The 25,441-nt window shown below is 44.2% G+C and overlaps 1 protein-coding gene across 1 annotated transcript in view; it reads left to right on the plus strand.

The window, feature by feature from the left end:
• The window catches only part of SLC26A5 (solute carrier family 26 member 5), a 392,278-nt gene that overhangs the window by 148,374 nt on the left and 218,463 nt on the right, over nt 1–25,441 (plus strand). The window contains exons 2-3 of the mRNA XM_086967432.1: nt 8,625–8,828; nt 18,507–18,646. Of these exons, the coding sequence (XP_086823558.1) occupies nt 8,674–8,828; nt 18,507–18,646 (295 nt within the window). The 5' untranslated portion in view covers nt 8,625–8,673. The remainder of the gene's footprint in view (nt 1–8,624; nt 8,829–18,506; nt 18,647–25,441) is intronic.

Raw genomic sequence — 25,441 nt, forward strand, 5'->3', positions numbered from 1 at the left:
AAACAAAGTAGTGAAGGGGAGTGTAGGAACACTATTAACTCAGTACAATGGTCACAGAGAGGGATTGTAAAGGTAAAAATAGTTTTTTATATATTTTAAGGACCATTTATATAATTGCTGTGGGGTGTGCAAATCATGGCGAAAAAATAACAGTGTCTTGCGGTCTTCTTTTTTTTAAGTTTGCGGGTGGGATACTTCCCAGTAGCACTATTTACTTATAATGTGTTATTTACTTTTCTGCCAGGGAGGTGTGGTTGAGCAGCAAAAATTTCAGTCTAGGTTTCAAACAATTTAGCAATTACAAGTGAACTTACTTCGGAAACTGACACTGTATATATATATCAAAGGGGTGATAAATAAAATGGAATTTAATAAAATAACACTTAAGCGTGGCCACACCGTCCTTTTTTCTGCTATAGTTTATAAAAGTGTTGCCCCATATTCTTGATAAAATAAGAGGGCATCAGTTACTATTAGATAAAGTAGAAAAGAAGTGCTACCACAAACACTCTAGCACAACATCATCTGAGGTCAGAAGAACAAGTAAAAAAACAGTTTATCACAAATGGCTTCATATTACGTAGAAATGTATGCATTATCATTTTCCAAATTTGTATTCTGTAGAATTCGAGAACGTTCTGTTGTAGTGCTTAGAGGCCGCACACTGTTTCGCTAACATATCACGTTCTCATTTAAGAATATATAGGATAGTACAATTATAATATACAGTACTGTTCTTGTTTATTCTATCGAGAAAAGGTGAATAGAAACCGCAACTGAGAAAAATAGAAATTAGAAAATAACATTCAGAAATGTAGGGTTTATCAAATGTTTAAAGTTAGAAAGTATGTATGAAAGCTATATTTTTTTAGACTGCAGTTTCGTAAAATGCTCACTGAAAAAATATCTGATCAAGTATGTTATAAAGCTTAGTAAGCTGTATTTCAGATGGCGCAGACAAATCTTCAATTCCTCTTCTGTAACAATAGTCTATTACAATATAACGAGTGACACCATTGTTACAGTAAAAAGAAAAGGAAAATAAAGTTATAAATACAACAGAAAATTAATAATGAAATACTTTCGAACTGTGAATATTTTCAGAGCTTCTTTTCTCCTTGATTTCAAAATGTTTGATCTTCGTGGCGACGGGTCATAAACTCCTCTGAGATCATTATGACTGTGAACAAGATAATATACATATTCACAGTATATGATTAAAAGGGGGGAACAGAGTAAAAACTGGAAGGTGGTGACGTTGCTTATATATCTTTACTCTTTGCGCCAACGGGTCATGAACTCCTCTGATATCACCATGACTGTTCATAATATATTATACATACTGACTGTATATGATCCCCAGGGGAAAACAGACTAACAACTGGAAGCTGGTGATGTTAATTAATTATAAATGATTAGGGTTTGCGTCAATGGGTCACCAACACCTCTGAAGTGAAGTACAGTGTCAATATTATAATATAGAAACTCACAATATATAAGCTCAAATGAGCCAGAAAAGGAGCAATGTTTGCTGTAATTGGTTTCTTTTTGAAAACAAGCTGCTGATGTTACAGAAAAAAAGGCAAAAACATGCAATAACACTTTATTCTAGATATAAATGTATAAATATTGACAAATAGCTATGTATTATAAATATCTACTATGCCATAATCAAACAACTTACAACTCCGGAATATGTTTTGTTGCCGCAAAACAAGAATCCGACACTAGAAAAGGGAACCTGCATCACAGAATGGACACAAATAAATATCTCGCGAAAACGAAACTAATCAAACAATGGGTGTGGTTTATATACTTTTTGGTTATTGAGTAGTCTATGGAAGAAAGATGCGACTCCGCCTATTTAGATGTCAAGTTTTATAGTTTACACATGCTCACGTTTTAACTGTTTAACTTGTGCACGTGATGGGAAAAGCTAGAAAATGTGAAGCTGTAAAGGTTTCGATTTCCATCGTAACACGTATAAGGTCCTTAATATGTACATACATTGCAGAGTTTAAAAACTGTTACCCGGCAAACTGTGTCATTTGCATTCTCATGATTAATAACATCCTAATAGAAGGCATAAAAAATATTGTTCACAATAGAAGAAAAACAAATATGTGCTAATATTTGTCATCACTATGCTGTTTAAATTAAAAAAATTGCCAGCATTTGTAAAGCGTACAGCTACCCCTGGAAAGGTGTGCCGGCGTTCGGGGGCGTTGGGAAGATTAAGCAAGGTGTTGCCTACAGTGAGATAGTGGTGGGCTAACATGCTGCTCGAGCCGGGAATCAAACTGTGAACACTGTTGTTCGAAGTCAGTTGTTATAGGTACTGCGTCACACTTTTACTACACTTATATGTAAATTACTGCTAATTAAGTTGTACATTATAAGTAGGGCTCGTGGTTTTTCATTTTTACTGAATTTTACAGATAAATACAGACAGAAAACTTTATTTTCCTCTCTGTATTTATTTTAAAATGTGGATAAAAACGGAAATTGGGTTACTTTTTAAGCAATTCTAAATGCTGTCAATCATGACTACCAGGCCAATAGGTCTGTCGTTCTAAAAGTAATTGGGTTATAACAATAAAAGAATTTTAGTAAAGAGCCTTAACCCCTTCGATGCGTGTGACAAGGTCAGCTCGTCATGGGCGTTACCTGCGCTGTGTGTGTGACGAGTTGACCTTGTCACGTAACGCGGGATTCTTAAAATCGCAGAGCTCAGCGGGGAAACCCGCTAGCGCGCATGCGGTTAAACAGGATTCCTTCCATGCTCGTAAAAGAAAACATGAACATTTTAATATCAAGGTTGTGCATATTTTATCATCTGAGAGTGTTTATAAGACTGAAAATGGACAGTCCTTCAGGCATGGGTGCATATTTATCAGACAAATAAATATGGAAACGTACTAATTTCAGATTCATTTTTTTAGAAAACCCAAAATACATATGGGTAAATACAGATACAATTATTTTAAAAACAAATGGATACAAACAGACGTATTTGCCCTAAAAATAAATACCATAAAACCAGGAGCCATAATTATAAGTTATAAAAGACTACTGTTAAGTTAGTTTTTTACTATAAAAAGTATGCACGTCTTTTTAAAATGTACTTAAAAAACATTATAGGTTATAGGGACATTGTAGTTAGAAATTAGCATTTAAAAAACCTTTGAAATTCACTGAAAAAACCATAGGTTTTACAGAAGTTATAGTTAGAAATTTGCATTTAAAAAACCTTAGAAATTCACTGAAAAAACCATAGGTTTCAGGGAAGTTATAGTTAGCTGGACATTTCACTCGTACAAAACCGAAGTTATAGTTAGCTGGACATTTCACTCGTACAAAACCATAGAAATTCCACCGTTATAGTTAGTTCAGCTAACTATAACTCGCGCCCCGCAATGCACTGCTCATGACGTCACATATTACATCATTCATGGCATGGTCAGTGACATTACTGATGGCATCTCAAATGACATCACTGATGACATCATCCACATGATATTCCGATGCACCTCCTCACACCCTAATATAACCTTTGATACACCCATTCTAAAATACAGACTACCATTTTTAAAACCATAGAGACACCAATACCAGTTACTACGTACCCACTCACTAATTCTTAGTTCTACACACATATCCACTCATTCACCCATACAACCACTTATACATGCAGTCACTCCTCAATATAACACTATCATAGGCACTCATCATAGGCAGTCATACACCTATTTAAACAGTCACATACCACCACTCATCCATGAAATTACTCACATACCTAGATAGTCATGTAAAGAATCAATCACACTCCCATGTACTCACCTATACAGTTATACACACACCAGATAGTAGTGCATACTTACTCTCTTATATAATCAGTGCTACAAGTACACACTCATCCATACAGCCACTTTCAAAATCACACTGTCACATATAGTTATTTATGTACACCATCACTCACAAACTGCTTGTTTCATTGACCTATTTACATTATATGTACTTCGTTATATGCATGGTACACGTCCTTAGCAGCAGGCATTTTAACCCTCAGTGCTACCTTAGGATGAGTCAAAAACTTCCACTCGATAAACCTCCGGTGTCTTTTCAGGCAGACGATGAATCGCCGGACTTCTCTTGATATTTTAATTGATGTTTGAAAGTTGCTGGAGGCCAGAAACGAGGCAGCAGGTGCTTTTAAAATGGTAATACATATTTTCCAAAATGACGCCCCACTCCAAGTCAACGCCCGGTGCGGTCGCACTGATCGCACCGACCTAGAGTCAGCCCTACTGGGACCCCTTAAAAACAAAATGGACTGGAACAGGGCTGTCTTAACAGCATTGTAGGCCCGGGCAAAGCAGTGCAATGGTGCCTGCCTACACAACCACTCACAGGCCCACTGAGTACAGGTGCTCTGCTCCTATCGCTACGCAGGACCGTGGCTTCTCAATGAACAAAGGAGAGCACTTAGAAGTGCACATCATTGCGTCAAAGAGCTCAGTGTGCCAAGCAACCAAAGTGAAGAAAAGAACGACTGATTAACGGTTATAAGCATTAGTAAAGTTTATGTCAACATGCTGCTCTGTAAAAGACCAGGATGGCAGACATTATCTCAAATCGGTTAATGATTAGCTGGCGTTTACTCATCTGACAGGTTCTTGTCCTGTTCCATTTAATAGTAACCAAAGAGCTAACACTTTACAAAAATCATTTTACACTTTAAAATGAATACTGAAGCTTATGTACTCCTCCTACACACATTTTAACCCATAGTAGGAAATGGAAACATTTGTCCCATTACACATGGCGTTTTGCTTTTAAATTTAAATTTGCTCAAGCACTTGGGTTGTGAAGCTACGGTGCAACCTTTAGAGACAGTGAAAGGTCTAAGTAACTTTTTCTTTTTACTAATCACAGGCACAGGGAGGCAGATTTACAGGCCCTTTGCAACACTTTTGCGTTGCCCTTGCAACACTTTTGCGCCGCGGTTGCGTCACTTTTGTGACGCAGAGGAGGCGTAAACAATGCACCACGTTGCAACACATTTACAACGTGACGCATCTAGGCAGATGCCTCAGGCTGTAAACTCCTGCGCCACATTATGCCTGCATCAGGTATAATGTATGAAGGTTAGGCGTTCCGATGCAAGAAAGCCTTGTAAAAGTGACGCAGGGAAATCTACAAGATTTCACTGCCATGTGGAGAGGAGGCACCCCCAGAATTTTGCCCGGGAAAGTGACAGGGCTCTGGCACAAGAGGTTCCCAGTGATGGGGCCTCTACATCAACCAGAGGACCAACAACATCGGTGAGGGGGAGATCACAAGAGCTGGTTCCGAACATTCAGCCTGCATTTAACAAAGGCTTCCTGAAATGCAGATGCTGTGATCAGCTACTTTCCATTGGGGAGCAAAGTGTTCTGCTCATGGTTCGAGCATTGGAGAACCATCGCTGCCGTTCCCAGCCCTAATTTTTTTTTTTTTTTTGCTCCTTTTGAGCAGTTTCCATTCCCTGTTTTTTTGTTTTTAAAAAATTAAAAAAGAAGAAAAAAAGTTATTTTCAGAACTACCTCCAATTCTCATCAAAGAGCTATATTCTTAAAAAAATGTAAAAGAGTAAGTGAAGTGGAGTGCATTGATAATGGAAAGGAAAATGAGTAAGAAAGAACAGAAAGGTATGAGAGGAGAAAGGAAGTGAAGTAGGGGGACTGAAAGAAGGTGAGTGTTGGGAAGGAAAGTAAGGAAAAGGAGAGTGAACATGACTTGCCTTTGTCTTGGTTCTTCTGGGAGGTAGACCCTTTGATGTTGACTCTCCTCCTCTTCTTCTTGTCCTCCAAGAACTGTGGTGGTGGACTTTCTTTTCTGGGTGGTGGGGGTGGTGGTGGGGATGCACCAGCTGCAGCAACAAGTGATGCCATTCTTTCCTCCAAAATAGCTCTTGCTCTCTCAATGAAGAAAGTAAGAATGAGGAAAAAAGGAGGGGGCTTTCATTATTTGGAGAAAAAAAATGAAGAGAACCAATGAAAAGTGTTATTTTCAAGTCACATGACCCGATGCGCTTACGTTACGCGCTCCGGCACGCTTACGTTACCCGCTCCGGGCCGCGCCGCGGAGCGCTTCCGGGTGCGTTTACGCAGCGCGTCATAAGACGCATCACGCGGCTACGCGATATCTCACGCTTACGCGACGCGTCACGATGTTGTTTTCGATCGCGACATTGGCGCTAACGGGACGCTTCCCGGTTCGCGCACCGGGGCGCTTCAAAATAGTACGCTTTCCCGGGCGCTCACCGGGGCGCGCACCGGAAGCGCTCCAAGACAAAAAAATAAATAAATTTTAAAAAAAAATACATTTTGAAATGAAAAATTGTAAGGACTGATAGCTATGTCTCAAGATATATGCTCCAGTTGTTTTTAAGAAAATTAACTTTTAAAAAACATATATTGGCCTATATTTGGGCTTTATATATGTTAGAGCCCAAATGTAGCCCAATGTAGCCCAATGTAGCCCAAAGACGGCCACCAGAGACAAAAAAATACAAATGTAGCCCAAATATCAGCCAGATGTAGCGCAACTATAGCCCAATAATAGTATGTACCAGAGTGTTCTAAAGAACAACTAGAGCGGTAACAGTCTTACTTATAAAGTGAGACTTTGTTAGGAATTAGCATTAAAAAAACCTTTGAAATTCACTGAAAAAAACATAGGTTTCACACCAGTTATAGTTAGGAATTAGCATTTAAAAAAACCTATTACATTCACTGAAAAAACCATAGGTTTCACACCAGTTATAGTTACCTGGAAATTTTACTGGCATAAAACCATTGAAATTCCCACGTTATAGTTAGTTGGACTCACTATAACTTGCGCGTGTAATGCACTGCACATCAATGTGCAATTACATCACATATTACATCCCTCATGACATGGTCAGTGACATCACTCATGACATCACTGCAAAAGTGGCTCAATTTTTTTTTATAACCCATTTTATTGCCATTCATAGGAAGAAACGGCAGCAACAACATAGACGTAGCACCATTCAGACATGATAAATACTTCAATACAGTTACAAGAGATTTTCCCAATCTGCTCGTATGGAATCCCAATCTGCTCGTATGGAATCTGCCTCCACCCGAACGGTGAACAATCAAACCAGAGGTCCCAGCCATTTACCCCATATACGTTTATACTTAGTTGGGCACCCGTTTGCTTCAGTAGCGCAAAGATTAAAATAGATACATAACATGGGCAATGAGGCCATCATTATTAAACAGTGAAAGGTGGTCTTCCCCTTAACTTTTTGGCTCCTCCTTTTGTTGGCTGTGCACCTTACCACTGCTAACCAGTGCTAAAGTGATTGCTCTCACTCCTTAAAATATGGTAAAATGACTTCTCAAGAAAATGTTCTTCAAAATTTCTTTTAAGTCCAAAGGTAAGTGGAGAACAGGCTCAATTCATCTTGTGTGTCCGAGCCGCGCTCCATCGTGGTCGGCCATAACACTTGACGTTGCCTCAGTCTTGCAAGACTAGATGTTTGCGGTTGGTGCTTTAATCTTTTAGTCACCATATTTTACTAAAACGTTTTAAAATCCATAACTCTGGTTCTACTGAATGGAGATTTGTCATTTTGGTGTTGAGCAATTTATGAAATTTTACTTTATTTTTCAAAATTGGCGTGGGATTTTTCGTTTAATGTGTTTTCATATTTGTTTGAGTGTTGCATAAGTACTTTACACTTTGCCTATAAGTTAAGTCTGACTGCTTTGGTGCCAAGTTACCAGAGGGTTAAGCACAGGTCAATTTAATGATGTTTGTGGTTCACCCTGACAAGGACTGTGGCTGTTAGTTGAGAAGAGCTCACCACCCTCCTCAACCGACTACATAATTTCTCACTGGTTCACACACATTTCCACTGGTTGGCAGGAGAACGTACCCAGAGTCCAAATGCCAACAAAAACAAGTTCAGCTATAAACAGAAAAATCTGGGGTGTAATACCAATCAAAAGATTGTGCTTTTTAACAACCCCTTACCTACTCATTCTGGAAAATGTATTACTAATGTCTTACTTGCGGCTAGGTTGGCATTAGCCTTAGTATGAAAATCCCCTGTTATTCCTACTAGCGATCAGTAGTGGAAAAAGGTTGGACTATTTACGGGATGGAGAAGCTCTCAGCTACCATCCATGATTGACTTTACAAATTTGAGAAAACTTTGATCCCACTTGTTAAAAAAAAATCGCAGGTGCTTGGGGAAACCCAGCAGCATTGTTAGAACTGGTAAGCCGCTCTCAGGTTTTCGTAATGTTTTCCACTGAAGAGTATTCTAATGAGGCTGTCTCAACGTGATTATGTATGTCTACTCTGCATTGGCCAGGTTGTATATATTTTTTAATCAAATGTGACGTGACTGTTTGCTTATGGTGATATGATTGCTTCGTTTTCACGTTTTGACTTCGAATTACCATTGTTACCCTTTTACTTATCGTGAAGACAAAATGACACTGTGATGCCTTCCTACTACCGTGTTTGTTTTAAAAATCAATAGTATAAAGTTGTTAAAAAAAAGTGAAAGAGAAACTAAATCGTACTTGACTTTCTCATTCTAGGAGGTTCTGAAAAAAACAAGGCTAGATCGTCAACTACCGGAAATGTGCTATGGAGCAGCATGCAGAACATCAGGATTGTGCTGATCAAACACACCCGTACTGTGTGAGGCGACCTGTATATAACCTGGAAACACTGCAAGAACAGCTGCATGTGAAAGAAAAGAAGGCAACACCGATCACTGAAAGACTAAAGCGCTACTGTCGGTAGGTTGTGCCATTTTTCCCATACGAACAGAACATTGATCTCAGCAAGTGAAAGCCAGAGTCACTCCATCAAAAGAACCTTTAAATAACAGATAAACTTTGAATTCTTGCACACCATAGTTGACTCTCCTTCTATGTTTTGCTGTTTTAGTTTTACATGCATGTTCTGAGATGACTACCATGCTGGAGCTCGCCAAAGTAGCTCCTGCCTGTTTTTGCCCCTGGTGCGCTCCCCTTTGTCTGCTCTCTCTGAGCCGCTTCCCTGCCGCTGCCTCCCTGTGGCCCCACCCCCCTCGCGCCCCCATTCGCCGCTCCCTCCCGCCTCCCAGCTGCTCCTCCCTCCCTCCTCCCTTCTTAATGGCGGTCGCTGCGCGTCGAGGGTGAGTGACCTCTGAACTGCCTTTGGCCAGGAGCTCGCTCCCCCACGACAGCAGCACCACCTAGCTGTGCCCGTGTCCTTGACCCACGCCCGCGCTGCTGTTCGCGTGTTTGAGGCCCTCCTCCACCCGCAGACATCCGCCTGCGCCTCATCCCTGGTGTCTAGTGGGCTTCTGGTAAGCGTCACTAGACTTGTACATTGTGCCTTATTGTGGCTGTTTTATTATGCCTTGTTTTATTGTACCTTGATTTATTGTGCCGCCTTTCATTCGTTTACTTTGTGCCTTTCTGGTTTTCTGCCTTTTTTTGCCCCTTGTGCACTCCCCTTTGCCGGCTCTCTCTGAGCCGCTTCCCCGCCGCTGCCTCCCTGTGGCCCCACCCCCATTCGCCGCTCCCTCCCGCTTCTCAGCTGCTCCTCCCTCCCTCCTCCCTTCTTAATGGCGGTCGCTGCGGACCTGAGCAGCGAAGGAGGCGCAAAAGAGGCAAGCCCATCTGCGCCCGTCCGCGCCTGGACCGCGCCCAGCGCCACCCCCCTGGCCCACATGGCCTCCACACCTCCAAAAGCCGCTACATGGCCGACCAGCTCAACGCCCTCAATCCCGGCCACATCACAGCATGCTTCCAGTCCTCACTGAGGAACACCAACGGACCCTACTCCTGCCGCGCCTGCAACTTCACCTGCGACAGTACGAGGAAACCTGCAAAGACCGGAACAAACCACCTCCACTGCATACTCCTCAACACCCACTCCGCACGCAAGCACGCCATCGAGCTCTGGGACCTGCTCGACACCACCGCCCCAGACGTAGCCTTCCTGACCGAAACCTGGTGGCATGACTCCTTGGCCCCCGACATCGCAAGAGCCAACCCGGACGGCTACAAGATCATCCGAAGGGATCGCACCAACGGAATCTGAGGAGGAATAGCCATCGCCCACAAATCCACCCTCAAAGTCTACCCCCACACGGACGACACCCTCAAGACTGCGGAACACCTACACTTCCGTATCCACACCGACCCCAACACCACTCTCAGAGGAACGCTCATCTACAGACCCCCCCGGACCTCGAGCACCATTCAGCGAATCCATCGCCGACCTCACAAGCACCCACACACTCACCTCAACGGACTACATCCTCCTCGGGGACCTACATTTCCATCTGGAGAACAACAACCACACCAACTCCACAACTCTGCTCGACAACCTCACCAACCTTGGCCTCAGACAACACACCCACCCACATCGCCGGCCACACGCTTGATCCCATCTTCTCCTCAAGCGCCCACGTCACCTTCAACAACATCACCGAACTCCACTGGACCGACCACTACTGTATCCACTTCACTTTCAAGAAACATACCGAGCACCACCGCACCCAACAACCACCCCGCTGATGCTGGAGCAAAGTTACTGAAGACCAGCTTACCAACACCCTCGCCCAGAACCCACCATCCGACCCCACCGACCCAGACACCGCCACCCACAACCTCAGAATGTGGATCAACGATTGCGCCAACACCCTCGCGCCACTCAAGAAACCCACCGACAACCAAGCCAGAAAAAAAGCCACCTGGTTCACCGACGAGCTCCTAACCTCCAAGCACGACTGCCGAAAACTAAAAAAGAAATGGCTCCTCGAACGCACACCTAACAGCCTCACAACCCACAAGGACCCCACCCGCAGGCATCACCAACTCATCAGACAAGCCAAACGATCCCACTTCAAAGACCGCCTGGACAACAACGCACACAACAGCAAAGAGCTCTTCAGCATCGTGAAAGAACTCGCCAACGCCACCACCATCCCAAGAACTCTGCGACTCGCTGTTCACCTTTTCCCATAGGAAGATCACCGACATCCATGACAGCTTCAACGCCACGCCCACGCCCGACCCCACCCCCGAAAGCTCCACCTGTGCAAACTGCCTGACCTCCTGGACCAACGTCAACGACACAGAGACACGCAAGATCATGAACTCCAGACCCTTGCTCCCACCACGTATACAACAAAGCCGACTCTACCATCACCCCCCAACTACGGAAGGTCATCAATCTCCTTCGAAACAGCGACATTCCCGGAAAGTAGGAAGCACGCTGAAACCCGCGCCATCCTCAAGAAGCCCAAAGCAGACCTCAACAACCTCAAGAATTTCCGACCGATCTCCCTACTCCCCTTCCTGGCGAAGGTCATTGAAAAGAATCGTCAACGCACAACTAACCCGCCACCTCGAAGACAACGACATCCTGGACCCCTGCCAGTCCGGCTTCAGACGAAACCACAGCACTGAGACCGCCCTTCTCGCCGCCACAGACGACATCAGACGCCAAATGGACAACGGCGAAACATCAGCCCTCATCCTTCTGGACCTATCTGCCGCCTTCGACACAGTCTGTCACCGCACCCTGAAAACACGCCTCCACGAAACCGGAATTCAAGGAAAAGCCCTCGACTGGATCATCTCATTCCTCTCCGGCAGAACCCAGAGAGTCCGCCGCCCCCCCCTTCCATTCCGTAGCCTCCGACATCATCTGCGGCGTCCCCCAAGGCTCATCCCTCAGCCCGACGCTGTTCAACATCTACATGGTCCCCCTCGCACAAGTGGCCCGACATTCTCTCTTACGTCGACGACACCCAGCTCATTCTCTCTCTCACCAAGGACCCACGCACCGCCAAAACCAACCTCCATGAGGGAATGAAATCCATCGCCGAATGGATGAGAGGCAGCCGTCTGAAACTAAACTCGGACAAAACGGAGGTCCTCATCTTCTGACCCACCCCCTCCGCCTGGGATGACTCCTGGTGGCTTACCCCACTAGGAACCCCACCGACACCGACCGACCACGCACGCAACCTCGGCTTTGTCCTCGACTCCTCACTCGCCATGTCTAAACAGGTCAACACAGTTTCTGCCTCCTGCTATAACACATTCCGCATGCTCCATAGGATCTACAAATGGATCTCAACAGAAAAAAGAACGGTGAAACAGGCCCTCATTAGCAGCAGGCTAGACTACGGCAACGCACTCTACACAGGCGTCCCAGCAAAAGACCTACGACGCCTCCAACGCATCCAAAACGCCACCGCCCTGCTGATCCTTGACGTACCCCGCTGCAGCCACATCTCCCACCACCTCAGAAACCTTCACTGGCTCCCCGTGGACAAGATGATCACTTTCAAGCTTCTTACCCACGCTCACAAGGCACTCAACGACACCGGACCAGCCTACCTGAACAATAGACTACACCCCCACCCGTCAGCTTCGCTCCGCAAACCTCGCCCTCGCCCCCTGCATCCAACGAAAGACCTCCGGCGGCAGATCCTTCTCATACCTCGCCGCCAAGACCTGGAACACCCTCCCTACCAACTTGCGCAACAGACCCAAGACCTACTCACCTTCAGAAGACTCCCCAAGTCCTGGCTCTTCCATCAGTAACAGCAGCAGCCCCCACCCCCCTCAGCACCTTCAAACCCTCACGGGTACGTAGAGCGCTTTATAAATTCTATGATTGATTGATTTTGTGAATATCCCTGTTTACGTCCCCCATCCACCCCTCTACTCAACTCACTGCATTAGGCAATGTGTCTGCAACGCTATGATCCGTTTCACACCCCTGCAAAGAAGAGACTTTGGCAACAAACCTACCTGAGGACCTTCTGCAGTGACGGTGCTCCCTGGGGAAAGCATCGGACTCGACACCGGAGCCTCCCGAGTCTGAGCGGGAGCTGATGCCGTGTCCTGCCGCAAAAGCTGCTGGGTGAATCTCTTTCTGGCCGTGCACCAAACGTAGCTCCCTTTGTTGCAGCGGTGATCTCAGGGCGGTATAGGGCAAATCACCCTACCTTCACCCCCCCCACCGAAACTGAGATCCTTGGGGTACTGCTGGCGCCATGATCCGATCCACCCTGGGGCACTGCTTCTGGCCTCCACACTGCTGGTGCCGAGTGGCCTCCGCACTGCTGGTGCCGAGTGCCCGGGCCCCTGGGGTACTGGTTTGTGGGCCCTGCTGCCAACGGAGATTCCGAACGTTGCCCAGGCCGGTGGGGCTGGTTAGAGGAGACCCAACCTCCTTTGCGGCGTGACTGCCGGCCTCCGCTCAGGGGAGCGAATGCCCCTACCACCTAAGCTGTGGCAGAAGAGCCCACTGCTAGGATTCTCAAGCGTTGCGCTGATCGTGGAGCTCGAGGGTTCAAAAAGCTCGGCGCATGACTGCTTGCCTCCGCACTCTGGTAGCTGACTGTCCGGGCTCCTGGGGGGCTGCGTATTGAGCTTTGCACCGAAGAGGATTCCGAGCGGAGTTCAAGGGAGCTCCCATTTGCAGTTCCAGCTGAACCAGATTGAGCATGTCTGCTGCACTGCGCCAGGTCCACCTGCGCATCACTCCACGGCTCCGAACCTGCGGAGTTGAGGAGAGGAGAAATCCTAGTGCAATGCAGCGCTGGGCCCCGCAAATGCTCTCTTCCACACTGGGAGCCGCTGGTCTTGTTTAAAGACTCATTGTATAAATCGCCCGCTCTACCTGCCCACCTTGTTTAAAGGCTTGTTGTTTAAATCGCTCTCTCTGCCCGCCCTACTCAACCACGGAACTCCTGCAATGTGCTTGCATACCCAGACAGATATCTCCGTCTACATGTACGTGTACGACACTCAATTTTACCTCAAGATCACCTACATTGCAGAGATAAAGATGATGAATCAAGCTCTCGAAAAGACCGTCCACTGGCTAACGACCAATTTCCTTAAGTTAAACTCACAAAAAACTGAATTTCTCCTAATCTCCTCCCTTAAACTCTCTGGAAATAAAGGAATTACCAAGATGATCACTGCTCTAAATTGCACGCTCGGAGTTACACTGGACAAGAACCTTCACATGCAAACACACATCAATTTGTTGGCAAAACAATGCCCGATTTCACCTCAGCTATCTCATAAAAATGACACCATTCATCGAGAACCCGGACCTCAAAACTGTAGTTCAGGATTAGTCATCTCAAGATTGGAGTACGGATGCACTACCCTCTCGGGGCTTCCCAAAATCTCAACAGGCCCTTTAAACACGTATTTCAACGCAGCAGCAACACTCTTAACAGGATCTAGGAAATTTGACCACATATCGCCGCACCTGAAGGCGCTCAACTGGCTACCCAACGAAGCTCGAATTCACCTAAAGATGACCTGCATCACTCATAAAGCTCTACACCATAATACCCCCCAGTACCTTTCCCAGAAACTTACTTTATCTGGAGGAAACAGACACTCTAGGAGCTTCAACAATCTACTCCTGAAACCCCCTTGCATCAGCAAGAAAAAAACTTTGAACAGAGCATTCTCCTGAGCGGCACCAAGAATTTGAAACGCCCTACCTCCTAAATCAGAAAAATCTCTTCTACACCACTATTAAAAAGTGAAGCAAAATCATTCCCGATGAGCAAATTCCTTCCTTAATTACGCATATGCCTCACTGTATGGGGCACTACTATCACACCACCTATTTCACTGACCTGCAAGGCACTGATCCAGTCCACTACTTCACTGTTCTACACTCCCCTAATGACTCCCTCGCCTCTATGACTTACTTGTACCCGAACTTGTTCCTACAGCTCAGAACAAATCATCCCGTTTTATCGCTTCTGCTACCTGCCGTACCTTGTTAACAATATTGTGATACTTTCTCTGCTCTGTTCTTGCAAAATGTTTTATACTTACTCTGCTCTGTTTTGTAAAGCGCTCTGATACCCTACTCTGGGTCTTGTACGTGCTATAGAAAACTCTAAAAATAAATAAATAAAATAAAATTCTTGCGGCTAAAGGGTGTACTGAGCATAACAGGGGCGTAACCTATGATATGCCTTGTGTGTTGCGCACCGTAGCTTCTTAATTTCAGGGTTTTGTGTTTGCTGAATTATAGCTAATTTTGTGGGCTTTTTTCGTTGAATTTAATGAGAATATTTTATGATGTACAGCATTCACATGCCATGTACCCACAGCCCTGGTTAGCCACAGGGCGCGACTAGCTTCTCAGTGGGTTGAACGTGCTGTCAGCCACATTTCATGCAGTTTCATCTAGTTGTACCATGGGTACTAATGAATGAATCGTTTATTGCCAACCACTTATCCTTGCCCTTCTCCACTTTAAAGGATATGCACAAAACTTGCGATAACAAATAAGAAGCTAAACCTGGTAAAAGACCCAAATTCTGTGCTCGTTGCCAAATGTAATACTCAATAAATGTTGTTTCATCCCCCCGATTTTTTATCTACCCCCTCTCTACACCAATGGACCTTTATGCTAAATCTCTGACACATTTCATGAAGATACAGAAATCAGTGCCAAAGTAAATAGTGAATCACAAATGTTTTCACATTGCCTCTACCTGCCCCCATCAGACATGCAGGAAACCTGAAATACTTGCACTCGGTGTTACTCTCGAGCTGCCCACCAACATTTGTTACAGATTCATCAAACGGTACTAAAGTTATAAACACATTAAAATTTGATAGCCCCCAAGAGATGCTCCCTTAGGCCAATTAAAACATTTACATATTTAAACGGTATTATGGTCCCCAGCACAACACTTTCCTGTAGTACTGATGAGAAAAAGAGACAGGAAGATACACTAAGACAGGCAGCATGCAAGCACAGAACTATCGAACAACAAGATATGAGTCTTGAGGGCACGGTGTGGGAATACAGACAAACTCACAGTACCAGCCAATCCCACCCACTCAAGGGAAACCTACAGCAAGCAACCAGCAGCCTAAAAGCCAAAGACATGACATGCACACTGCAACTGAAATATAATACCTAATAGGCACACTTGTGAGTTTAGAAAAGGACGCTAGGCCAGAGCCCATAACCACTAAATCGAATATACTGTTAAGAAGATCTGCACCCAGTAGAAAATAATCTCAATATCAGGGACACAACACATGCATCAAACCCAAGCAGATAATAAATTAAACACATCCATGGATTTTGGGGATTTTTTTCCAAAATCTGCCCCCTTTGGAGCCACTGACATTTAAAAAGACCCATCTAAACCGTCTACACGCCAATTGGCAGGAGTACAGTCATGCACTTTAAGTAGTGTTAGTTTTGATAATACCCTCTCCTTGAGGTGCATATGTCCTTCTTTTACCGAGGTGAGAGTGAATTCCACTCTCATTTCTGTGCACATCCTGTTCCAGAGGCCCCTCCTGTCTCCGGCTGGGTCTGAACTGGGGTGGCCAAGTGAGCTAAAGAACGAAGATGGATTCAACCCAGATCTGTTACTCGGAATGAATATTTGAAAAGTTTCAACGCCCTGTCGATCATTTCTTTGTGTTTGCTTTGTACGCCATAAGTTGGTAGGCTGTGCACAGACATGGGTCCCTTGCTTAATTTGCCACTTGATTCAAGCTAGCGTGGCTGATGAGGGGTGTTACCTCTAAACTGGTCGCAGGGTGCTTGTTTCTGGATCAGGGAAGACCTGGCTTGGCAGTTCGGGCTGGACTGTTCCCATGAGGCACAGGGTCAAGACTCATTTGCATATGGCTGAGTCTGAACTGAGGTGGCAAAGTGAGCTAAAGCCTGATGATGGAATCAACCCAGATCTGCTTCTCGGTATGAGTGCCTGAAAGGTTTCAGTGCTCTGTCCATAATTTCTTTGTTTCCCCTCTGGTTTATTCCATGCTATGGCATTCTCATCCACAGCCTTCTTTTTCCTACTTCCCCGACTTACACCTTACCTCCTCCCTCTTCTCTTGGATGCCCAGCCTCTTTTAATACATACTCACCAGGATCTTTTCACCCCCTGCACCTTTCTCCCACTCCCTCTGATTCCCGCCATCCTCCTTTCTTGGCCTCTTACTCACCCTCCCACCTCTTCTTCCCACCCACTCTCATTTTCACTAATCCTTGTACGTCCCCCACTCTCTAATACATCACAATTCCTCAACTCCCGCTCCCTCGGCACCCTTCTCTCTCCCACTATCATTTATATCATGAGCTTAATTGAATTTTTCATGGTCACTGTAAGAGGCTGCACACAACAGACCAACTTAAAACCTGCATTTTTACAGCTTGTAAATCAGGTATACCCAGCGCTAGTTAGTGAGAGTTGGATTGTGCAAGAAATTCAGAGCATCCTCAAAGGGGTACATTTAACTACAGCGAATCTAAATGGGAATCAACCAATCAATCAAAGCGTTCTTGTACAGCACAACTTGGGGTGTCTCCAGGCGCTAGGTCCCTACGTCTTTGGTCGAAGAGCCATGTCTTAAGCTTCTCTCTCAATTCTTTAAGTGAGAGGCAGGTGTGTGGGTCATGGGGGAGGTTGTTCCAGAATTTGGTAGCGAGGTAGGAGAAAGAACTACCTCCGCAGCGGTTCTGGCCGATGCGGGGGTAGGGGCCAGGGCAATGGAGGTGGAGCGCTGTTCTCTGGTGGGTTGATTTGAACGTCAGACGTTAGTTAATATACGTGGGCCCGGAGTTGTGAAGGGCCTTGTAGGGTGACTCAGGAGGTTGAATCCTTTATGTGGTCACTAGTTATCCTGAAAGCATTGGACACCCCTGATATGGTTACACATTGGTTAAAGTTTTCACTTGTACTGTAGCGTTTAAAGAAGCCAGCGGAATCAGTTTCTAGTTACCATAGCCAGATGCTGAAATGCTGATATCCATTTTTTTATACTATAACACACCAATAAAATGTAAGTTGTGTTAATTTTTAATCTATCAGGTTGTATTCAATGATTTGGTGCGTCCTCCAAAATATCTAAATTTCTTTGCTAGAAAATGTAGTTGCAAGGGCATTCCCAAGGATATATATACGAAAGAAGAGTTAAGCGCAACTGCACTTTTGTATCACATTTTCTCTTGGCAGAAATGTATGCCTGTATCCTATGACTGTGCAAATATAGTTAGAGGTTTCACTACACCATGGATATCTAGAGCTTGCGCCAAACAACATACTAAAAATCCAATATTTACTCCAAACCTAGGTGCTACCTTACAGAGTAATCTTGCGACTTTGTTCCAGGCGTTTTAAGAAACTAAAAGATGCTTTCGTATGACTAATGCACTGTTGGGGCACTACATTAAAAACCTTTTCTGTTAAAAAAAAAAAAATCGAGACAGAAAGATGTTATGAAATATGCACGATGTTACTAGCTTCATCTGCGCCATAGTTTCACAAATTCTAAATAAATGTAAACATTTTGGAATTACATTCCGAGGATTTAGAGGAACCTCGCTATTTTACGCAAATGATGTTTTTCCTTTAATTTGTAACGTATTGTCATGTCTTTATGTGTTTACAGTTGTTCTTCCAAAAAAGCCAAGTCTCATCTCTACAGTTTTTTACCAATTTTAAAATGGCTTCCACGGTATCCTGTGAAGGAGTATATTTTGGGGGACATTGTTTCTGGCCTCAGTACTGGAGTTATGCAACTCCCGCAAGGTTAGTCCCGTATTTTGATTATGACTCACCACAATATGGTACTGACATATTTTTACATTATTCCACTATTTTAATGAATTTTGTTTTTATTACATTATAAGCACACGAAGGTTTGAACTTTACATATATACAAATGTGTACACGTTTTGTACAATATATTAAATATTCAAAATAAAACTTATGTTCTCTTTGTTTACTTGAACCCCAAATATAAATTCATCTTGACAATTCAAAATAAACTTAAACTGTGAATGTTTATAACAATGGTATTTGTATCTGAAAAAGTATGTGTATACATATATATATTCACTAAAAAAAACAACGGTTAGGTTGAAGTTATGATGAGCTTTGTTTGTAACACTTAAGTATATATTTTAATAAACCTCCGAAATTCACTGAAAAAAATTGTTAAATTACAGTTATAGTTATGACTAAAAACCGAAAACCACTGAGATTTGCAATTTATGGTTAGGAACGCAAATCATAACTCATACAATAGCCATGAAAACCATAACAAACATATAAAAAGCAATGCTCATTACCTCACCCTTGATGTAACAGATGCAATTACAAATGTTGTAAATAATCTTACAGGTGAGATTGCATACCACATTACCATTAACACTATAAAAGAGATAACTATGAATGTACTATTATGTAATGGTTTGTGTATGTGTTTTTATTGTATTAGATTGTGCTTTTAGGTGTTGTTCTTTAATGGTATAAATATTTTGATGTCCTAAGCATTACATTTGTTGTGCAAGTTAAGGTTGCATGGCTCTTGTGCAAGTGTACCTTTGGTTTTGCGCAACAGGGGTTGGCTGCAGGACTTGACCTTCAGTTTAGCCCTGCGCCCAGTCTGCTGAAGCAGGCCAACCTCGGCTACACACAGCCAAACGCAATGTGCAGCAAGAGTTGGCTGCTTGGCCTGGCATTCACCTAGGCCCTGCCGCCAACCCATAAGCAGGCAGCCACCTCCCCCTGCACTCGGTCTTCCACCTTGCATTGTAGGAGTTGCCCGCAAGGCCAGGCTTCTGGCCAGGCCATACCACAAGTAGTCAATTCCTTTATGCGTCCTCCCCCGCCCAAACATGAGCCTGAGGATGAGGTTGTACTCAGACCCCTCTCCATCAGCTCTTTCATTTTTTGATCCAGGGCATGGGCTCTGATTCCCTTGCATCTTATAATGGTTGCCGCATAGCCAGCGATCAGATAACTTTGACTCCTAGATCCAAAAGGGATGACAGGAGAAAAGGCTCCCTCATTCAATCAGATTTGATTATTGTTAGAATTATGGATAATTGAACTTCTGTGAATTACTAGTCCATATAGCTGTATAATTTAACCCACATTTTTTTAACAACCTAATATTTTTAGAACTGCTGAACAGATTTACACCAACCCAATCAAAGGCACTTCGTTGAGTAAAGTTCTACCTTCATGCATATTCAAACTATTCAGTTGTTTCTTTTGTATCAGAGAACAAAGATCCCCACAGGGATTAAAATGAGAAATGTAACTTCTTTGGCCCTCTACATTTTTAATGGCAAGTACTTTATGGATCTGCAAAAACTTCCTCTGCCAAACCAAAAGTGGATAAAGTTTTTTTTCGGGAAAGTCTTGTGCAGATATGTTGAATGGCATTCATTGGAAAATTAGACACAGCTACAGCCAAAACAGGTGAACGAAATTACAGCAAATTTAGCAGAAAGCAAAATCTGGGTCCGGAAAGCTTCATTTTTTTAATTTGGTGTAAATCCGTTCAGTATTTTTTATGAGAAATGAAAGTACAAATGTTTGTATATTTTACACTGCAGAGGATCTGGGGAGCTGAAAGGTCTAAATAGAAGAATTGATTCGCTGCCACCACTTCAACAAAGATGTGGTGGCTCCCATTTTTTAAATCGGGGACCCAGTCCCCTGTCCTAGCAAAAGATAACAAAAAAACCCTAAGCCTGCTGGGGTGAAAGGATAGGAGTTCCAAAAGAAATAGCTGATCCGCGGTCCTGTTAAAAAAGGAAAATCATGGACTTCTACCTTTTTCAAATATAAGCCCCACTGGGCTGGGCCGGGACAGGGCCCAAGGGCCGTCTGTATTTTTTTTATTGGGAAGGGTGAGTGTGTGACCCCCCTCCTCAAGCCTAATGGAGGCCCAGTGGACCCTATCCCTGGGGCCAATATGTTCATGTAAGTAGGAGGGTGCGATTATCCCCCTCTGCCAAGTCATGAAGAGACCTCGAGGACCCCATCCCTGGGCCCATTTATTTTTTTGGGGAGGGTGTCCAGCACCCCTCCACAAGCCATATATTGGCTCCAGGGGCCTCATTCTCTGGGACACCGCTTTGTTCCCTGCATGCACTCTCCCGGGCAGGGAACACATCTTTGTTACCGCCTGAGCAGGAGCAGAGAAAAAAAGCTGGTCCTGACAGGGCGGGAACATTGGAATGCAGCAGACTCCTGCGAGCACCCACAAAGTGTGATGGCTGGGAAACCGGCAAGGCTCTTTAGGCTCCGGGCGTAGCACACAAGTGAGACAGTTGTGGGTGCCCCTCTCCTGCTTGCACCCACTATAGGTGCTTGCTGGGGAGCAGGCAAGGGCCGTGGGGGGCGTTGGGGCTTCGCCTGCAGTCCTGAACTTAATATAAACTTTTGGTGTCCCAGGGGTGACCAGGACATCCCAAAAAAATTGAAAAAAATTAAGTTATTAAAGGAAAAACAAATGTGTTGCAGACACCACTCCTTTATTATTCTCTGATCTGTGCAAGGAGTGCCCTATACTGGGCTTTCTGAAATGATAATTGTCTATTTTTCTTCCTGTTATTGCCCCTTGGTGGGGCATGGGTACCAGCAACCTTTTTTAATGTTGTTGGCTCCAGGGAGCGCAGCAGCCCCCCCAGCAACATATAAAAAAAACTGTAATTCTCCTAGGTCATATGACCGCAGGGGAGCGTGCCATATTTTTTTTAAGCTATATGCACTTCAGCTGGTGTGCAGGGGGTCACTTGTGGTTGGATCTATGGCAGCATTTTGTGCCTGAAAAATGCTAAGAAAAGACTCGAAGGCATCTTTAATGTTTTTTTTAAAGTAATGTTCTATTGAAAAAAAGTGTGACAATTGCTAATATTAAACATTGAATGTGTGAATTTATAAAACATACACTTTGTCATGGTTATTGGTGACTATTTGACAAAGCCAGTAGGTCTGCGTTATACCTGTTGATGTGTTGATCCCTTGAAAAAGCCTATAGACCTGCCACTTTTTATATTTTGGTAGTTTGGCCCTGTGACTAGGGGTGGGTGTAACTCGTGGAGATTCCGTGGAGTTCAGCAAGCAGGCGGAATCGGCACACTGCGCTGTTCGCCCTGATTTTTAGCACCAGGGGGTTGTTGTGCGCTGCGAAATCTGTGTGAACTGCACCACACAGCTTGCCAGAGGGTGCTGCTTCTTTGCTGCCGCTCGAGTAGATTTTCTACTCAAGTAGCAGCTTTCTCACCGTGAACGTTTGCAAACGCCCTTGTTGAGAAAATCTCGCAAGAGGACGCCAATTCTCGCTCGAGCTCATCAACTAACCATTGGTGAGCTGTGTGCGAGAATAAACTCCATGTTATAGGCGTAACACTGAGTGGGCAAACCTCTGCGAACTCCGCCGGCAGAGTGGAATTTATTTCCTACCCCTACCTTTAACAAAGGATGTAGGTGTGCCCTACTTAAAATGACACCCTTTACATTAATACATCGAGGGTCATCTGTGCACGGGGATTGAGGTTAGGCGCAGGCCAGGCCCTGTGCCCAGCCCCACACTGCACAGAGTGACGGACATCTTACTTTAGTTTAAAAAAACATGGAAAAAAAGTTAGGAACTGTAATATCTTAGTTTATTTATTTATTTTAACTAGAAATTCACTATAATATATACAACTATGCCCTAAAGTAACCTGGAGCTAGGTGTGTCGTCTCCATGTCCTCCTTGTATTCTTCCTCCCAGGGGCAACAAGTCGGGCCCCACCTCTGGCAAAAGTTCTCAGAAGAAAGCAGAGCTCAGGGTGCTCTACTCAGAAGCGGCCACCATATTCGATTGCTAGGCAACCCTTTCCCCTCCTCCCCCCTCAGAAGCTTGTAGAATTTTGAAGCTGATATCACAGATGTCAAGATGACATGAAATAATGCCTAGGGACACACCTATAGAATTCCAACATATTTCAAATTACAGAGTTTCACGTAAAACTCTATGCCTACTTGTTTCTCTTTCCAGAATTCTGTATTTGCTCTGAAAACCTTTAAAAGACACGTAACCCTAACTTTTCTATACTCGTTTTAAACTGTGGGTGCCTGATTTAATCCTGCGTTTCCAGTAAAGCATTTTTCCGTGTTGTTTCAGAACGCATTTCTCAACAGCAGACTATTGTTCACGAAGAATCCAAGTGGATTCTTTTGTAGTTTTAAATTATTGTGGCCCTGTTAATGAACCCGCTGAAGGGGGCACTATTCGGTGTCTGGGCATGAAGGGCCTAGAACAGGGATCCCGACCTTTTCAGTAATAAGAGCTACTTATGTTAAATTAAAATTGTCGCGATCTACTAATATTATTATTGTTGTAATAGTGATCACATCAAACAAGAATACATTAGTGATCACAGCAGTGCAGGGTACCAGCAGTAATGTAAAACAGGGTTTGTCAATTCGAAATGCCTATACATGGGTAGTTACATAACAGCCATAACTACAATGCTTATTGCACAATATATTAGTAACAATATTAGTAATAAGTTGCACCGACTCCACATGATTTTTCACTCCGATATCGGCTTCAAATATGTTTTTGAAATCATGAGTTATGAAAATACACACGTTTTAGTCTTGAATACGCGCTTTTCAATTTTGGTGTGTATATATTAATTCAAACAAAAGCATCTAAGAGTGGCACACTAGGGAGCTATTTACAGGTAGAAAGAGAACTACCAGTAGCTCACGAGCTACTCATTGGAAGAGGCCTGGCCTAGAAGTTTCTGGCTTCTGCACTTCCATACCAACGGCCAAATGCAGCTTCGGTTGTTAGGGTTGGTTAGTGGTATTTGGTTAAAGCTCATGCTGCCACGGATATGACCTTTTAGTGTTTTTAGGAGTCCTGAAAACTTTCCATCATTTTTCTGAGATTTTGTTTGCAGATCAGAGTCCGATGCCGCTTTTGGTGATCAGATACAGATATTGTATTTTGGTTTGTTTCTCTATTAAATAGCTTATTAATTGAGCAGTGGGTGTGTATTTTGATATCTGAGGCCTGAATCTAAATAACTTTACTACTTGTGTGGTGTTTCCTGTTAGTGAGTACTGTTGGATACATTTATAGTCAACGATATGGAGTATCTGGACTTTGCTGGATGTTTGTAGAAGTGTTGTCTATTGTGTTCTTTTGGATGTAAATATAATGCATATTATCTTGGTGAGTGTCCTTATGAGCAATGAGATACATAAGTATAAAATATTTCCGTTCTGTGTTGGATGTATTGTAAGTTTTCTATGTAATTTCTCGTTTTTGATGCTTTATGGTGTTATACATTAGTGAAAGTACTGTTAAGAACCTTGAAATATCAGGCTATGAAGAGTAGTTAGGCTGGGTTTGGGGGGGGGCGGAGTACAAGCCGTCAAACATAACATGCCACATAAATTAGCTGCTCCGCCAGGGTGGCCCGCCATCCAGTGTTTATTTTGCTGAAGACGAGCCATCGATTAACCTTTGAGACTGCACTGCTGATGTGCTTCCCTTCCTGCATCAAGGGCCGAGCGCGGCACTAGACCAGGCACTCTTGGGTTCAACCAGTTTTATTACCGCAGATTCTGCAGCCTAGAGGCTTTGTGCTAGGTGACTGTGGCCAGCTGCGAAACCCCATGCTGACGGCTGAAGGCGCCTGTCTCCCATAGCAGGGAGAAGCTTTGGCAATTTGTTTTTGGGACCTTTGTGTTCCTGTATACTTTGATGGATCTTACTGATGAGAGCTGCCATGGCCCACTTCTGTCACTGCTGGGGAGGATTGGGGCGGCATGCAGGTGCACGGAGAGAGAGCTGCTGGCCAGCCTGGTGTGAGGAGGGAAGGACTAACTATGGAGTTGGTCATGCTTGCCCACCCCAAGACATTTTTGAAGTTGCCATTATCAGCGGAGCACTATGGGGACATTGATGGCTGTTCTGGCAGTCCTGCTAAGTACAACACATCAGCGTGTCACCCGTTGCCTGTGCGGTGCTCCCACAGGCTTGGGGCGCACACAGCTGAGCTAAGCCATGGGCTGCTTGCTGGAAAACTCATTCCTCTCAGACATATCCCAAGTGATTAAAATAGTGAACAGCCTCTTGTCTTGGCGGTAGGTCAAGGTGACCCTCAAGGATGTATACTCGCACCCACTCTTTTCAATTTTACTTGGAACCATTGGGCAATCTCTTAAAAACAATTGGGATACTCTATCACCTCTACGCCGATGACACCCAAATCTACCTTAAGCTGTCTTCCTCACACGACATCTCAATCCTCAACTCTACTCTCTACTCAAAACTGGATGTTAGCTCATCAACTCGTTCTGAATCCTTCCAAAACTGAATTCCTCCTCCTCTCTACCTCACGCTACCCTCTTCCTGTTCAGTCATGGATGAATAAACTGAACTTACTGAATAACAAACCTATCATTGTTGACAGAGCTAAATCCATTGATGTCATTCTCGACAAAAAGCTCAATCTACACTCACACATCGATTCCATTGCAAAGAATACACGCCACCAACTGCCCCTTCTCTGGGGTATTCGA

This window comes from Lissotriton vulgaris, chromosome 1_1 (assembly GCF_964263255.1).
Source record: "Lissotriton vulgaris chromosome 1_1, aLisVul1.2, whole genome shotgun sequence".
Taxonomy (NCBI): domain Eukaryota; kingdom Metazoa; phylum Chordata; class Amphibia; order Caudata; family Salamandridae; genus Lissotriton; species Lissotriton vulgaris.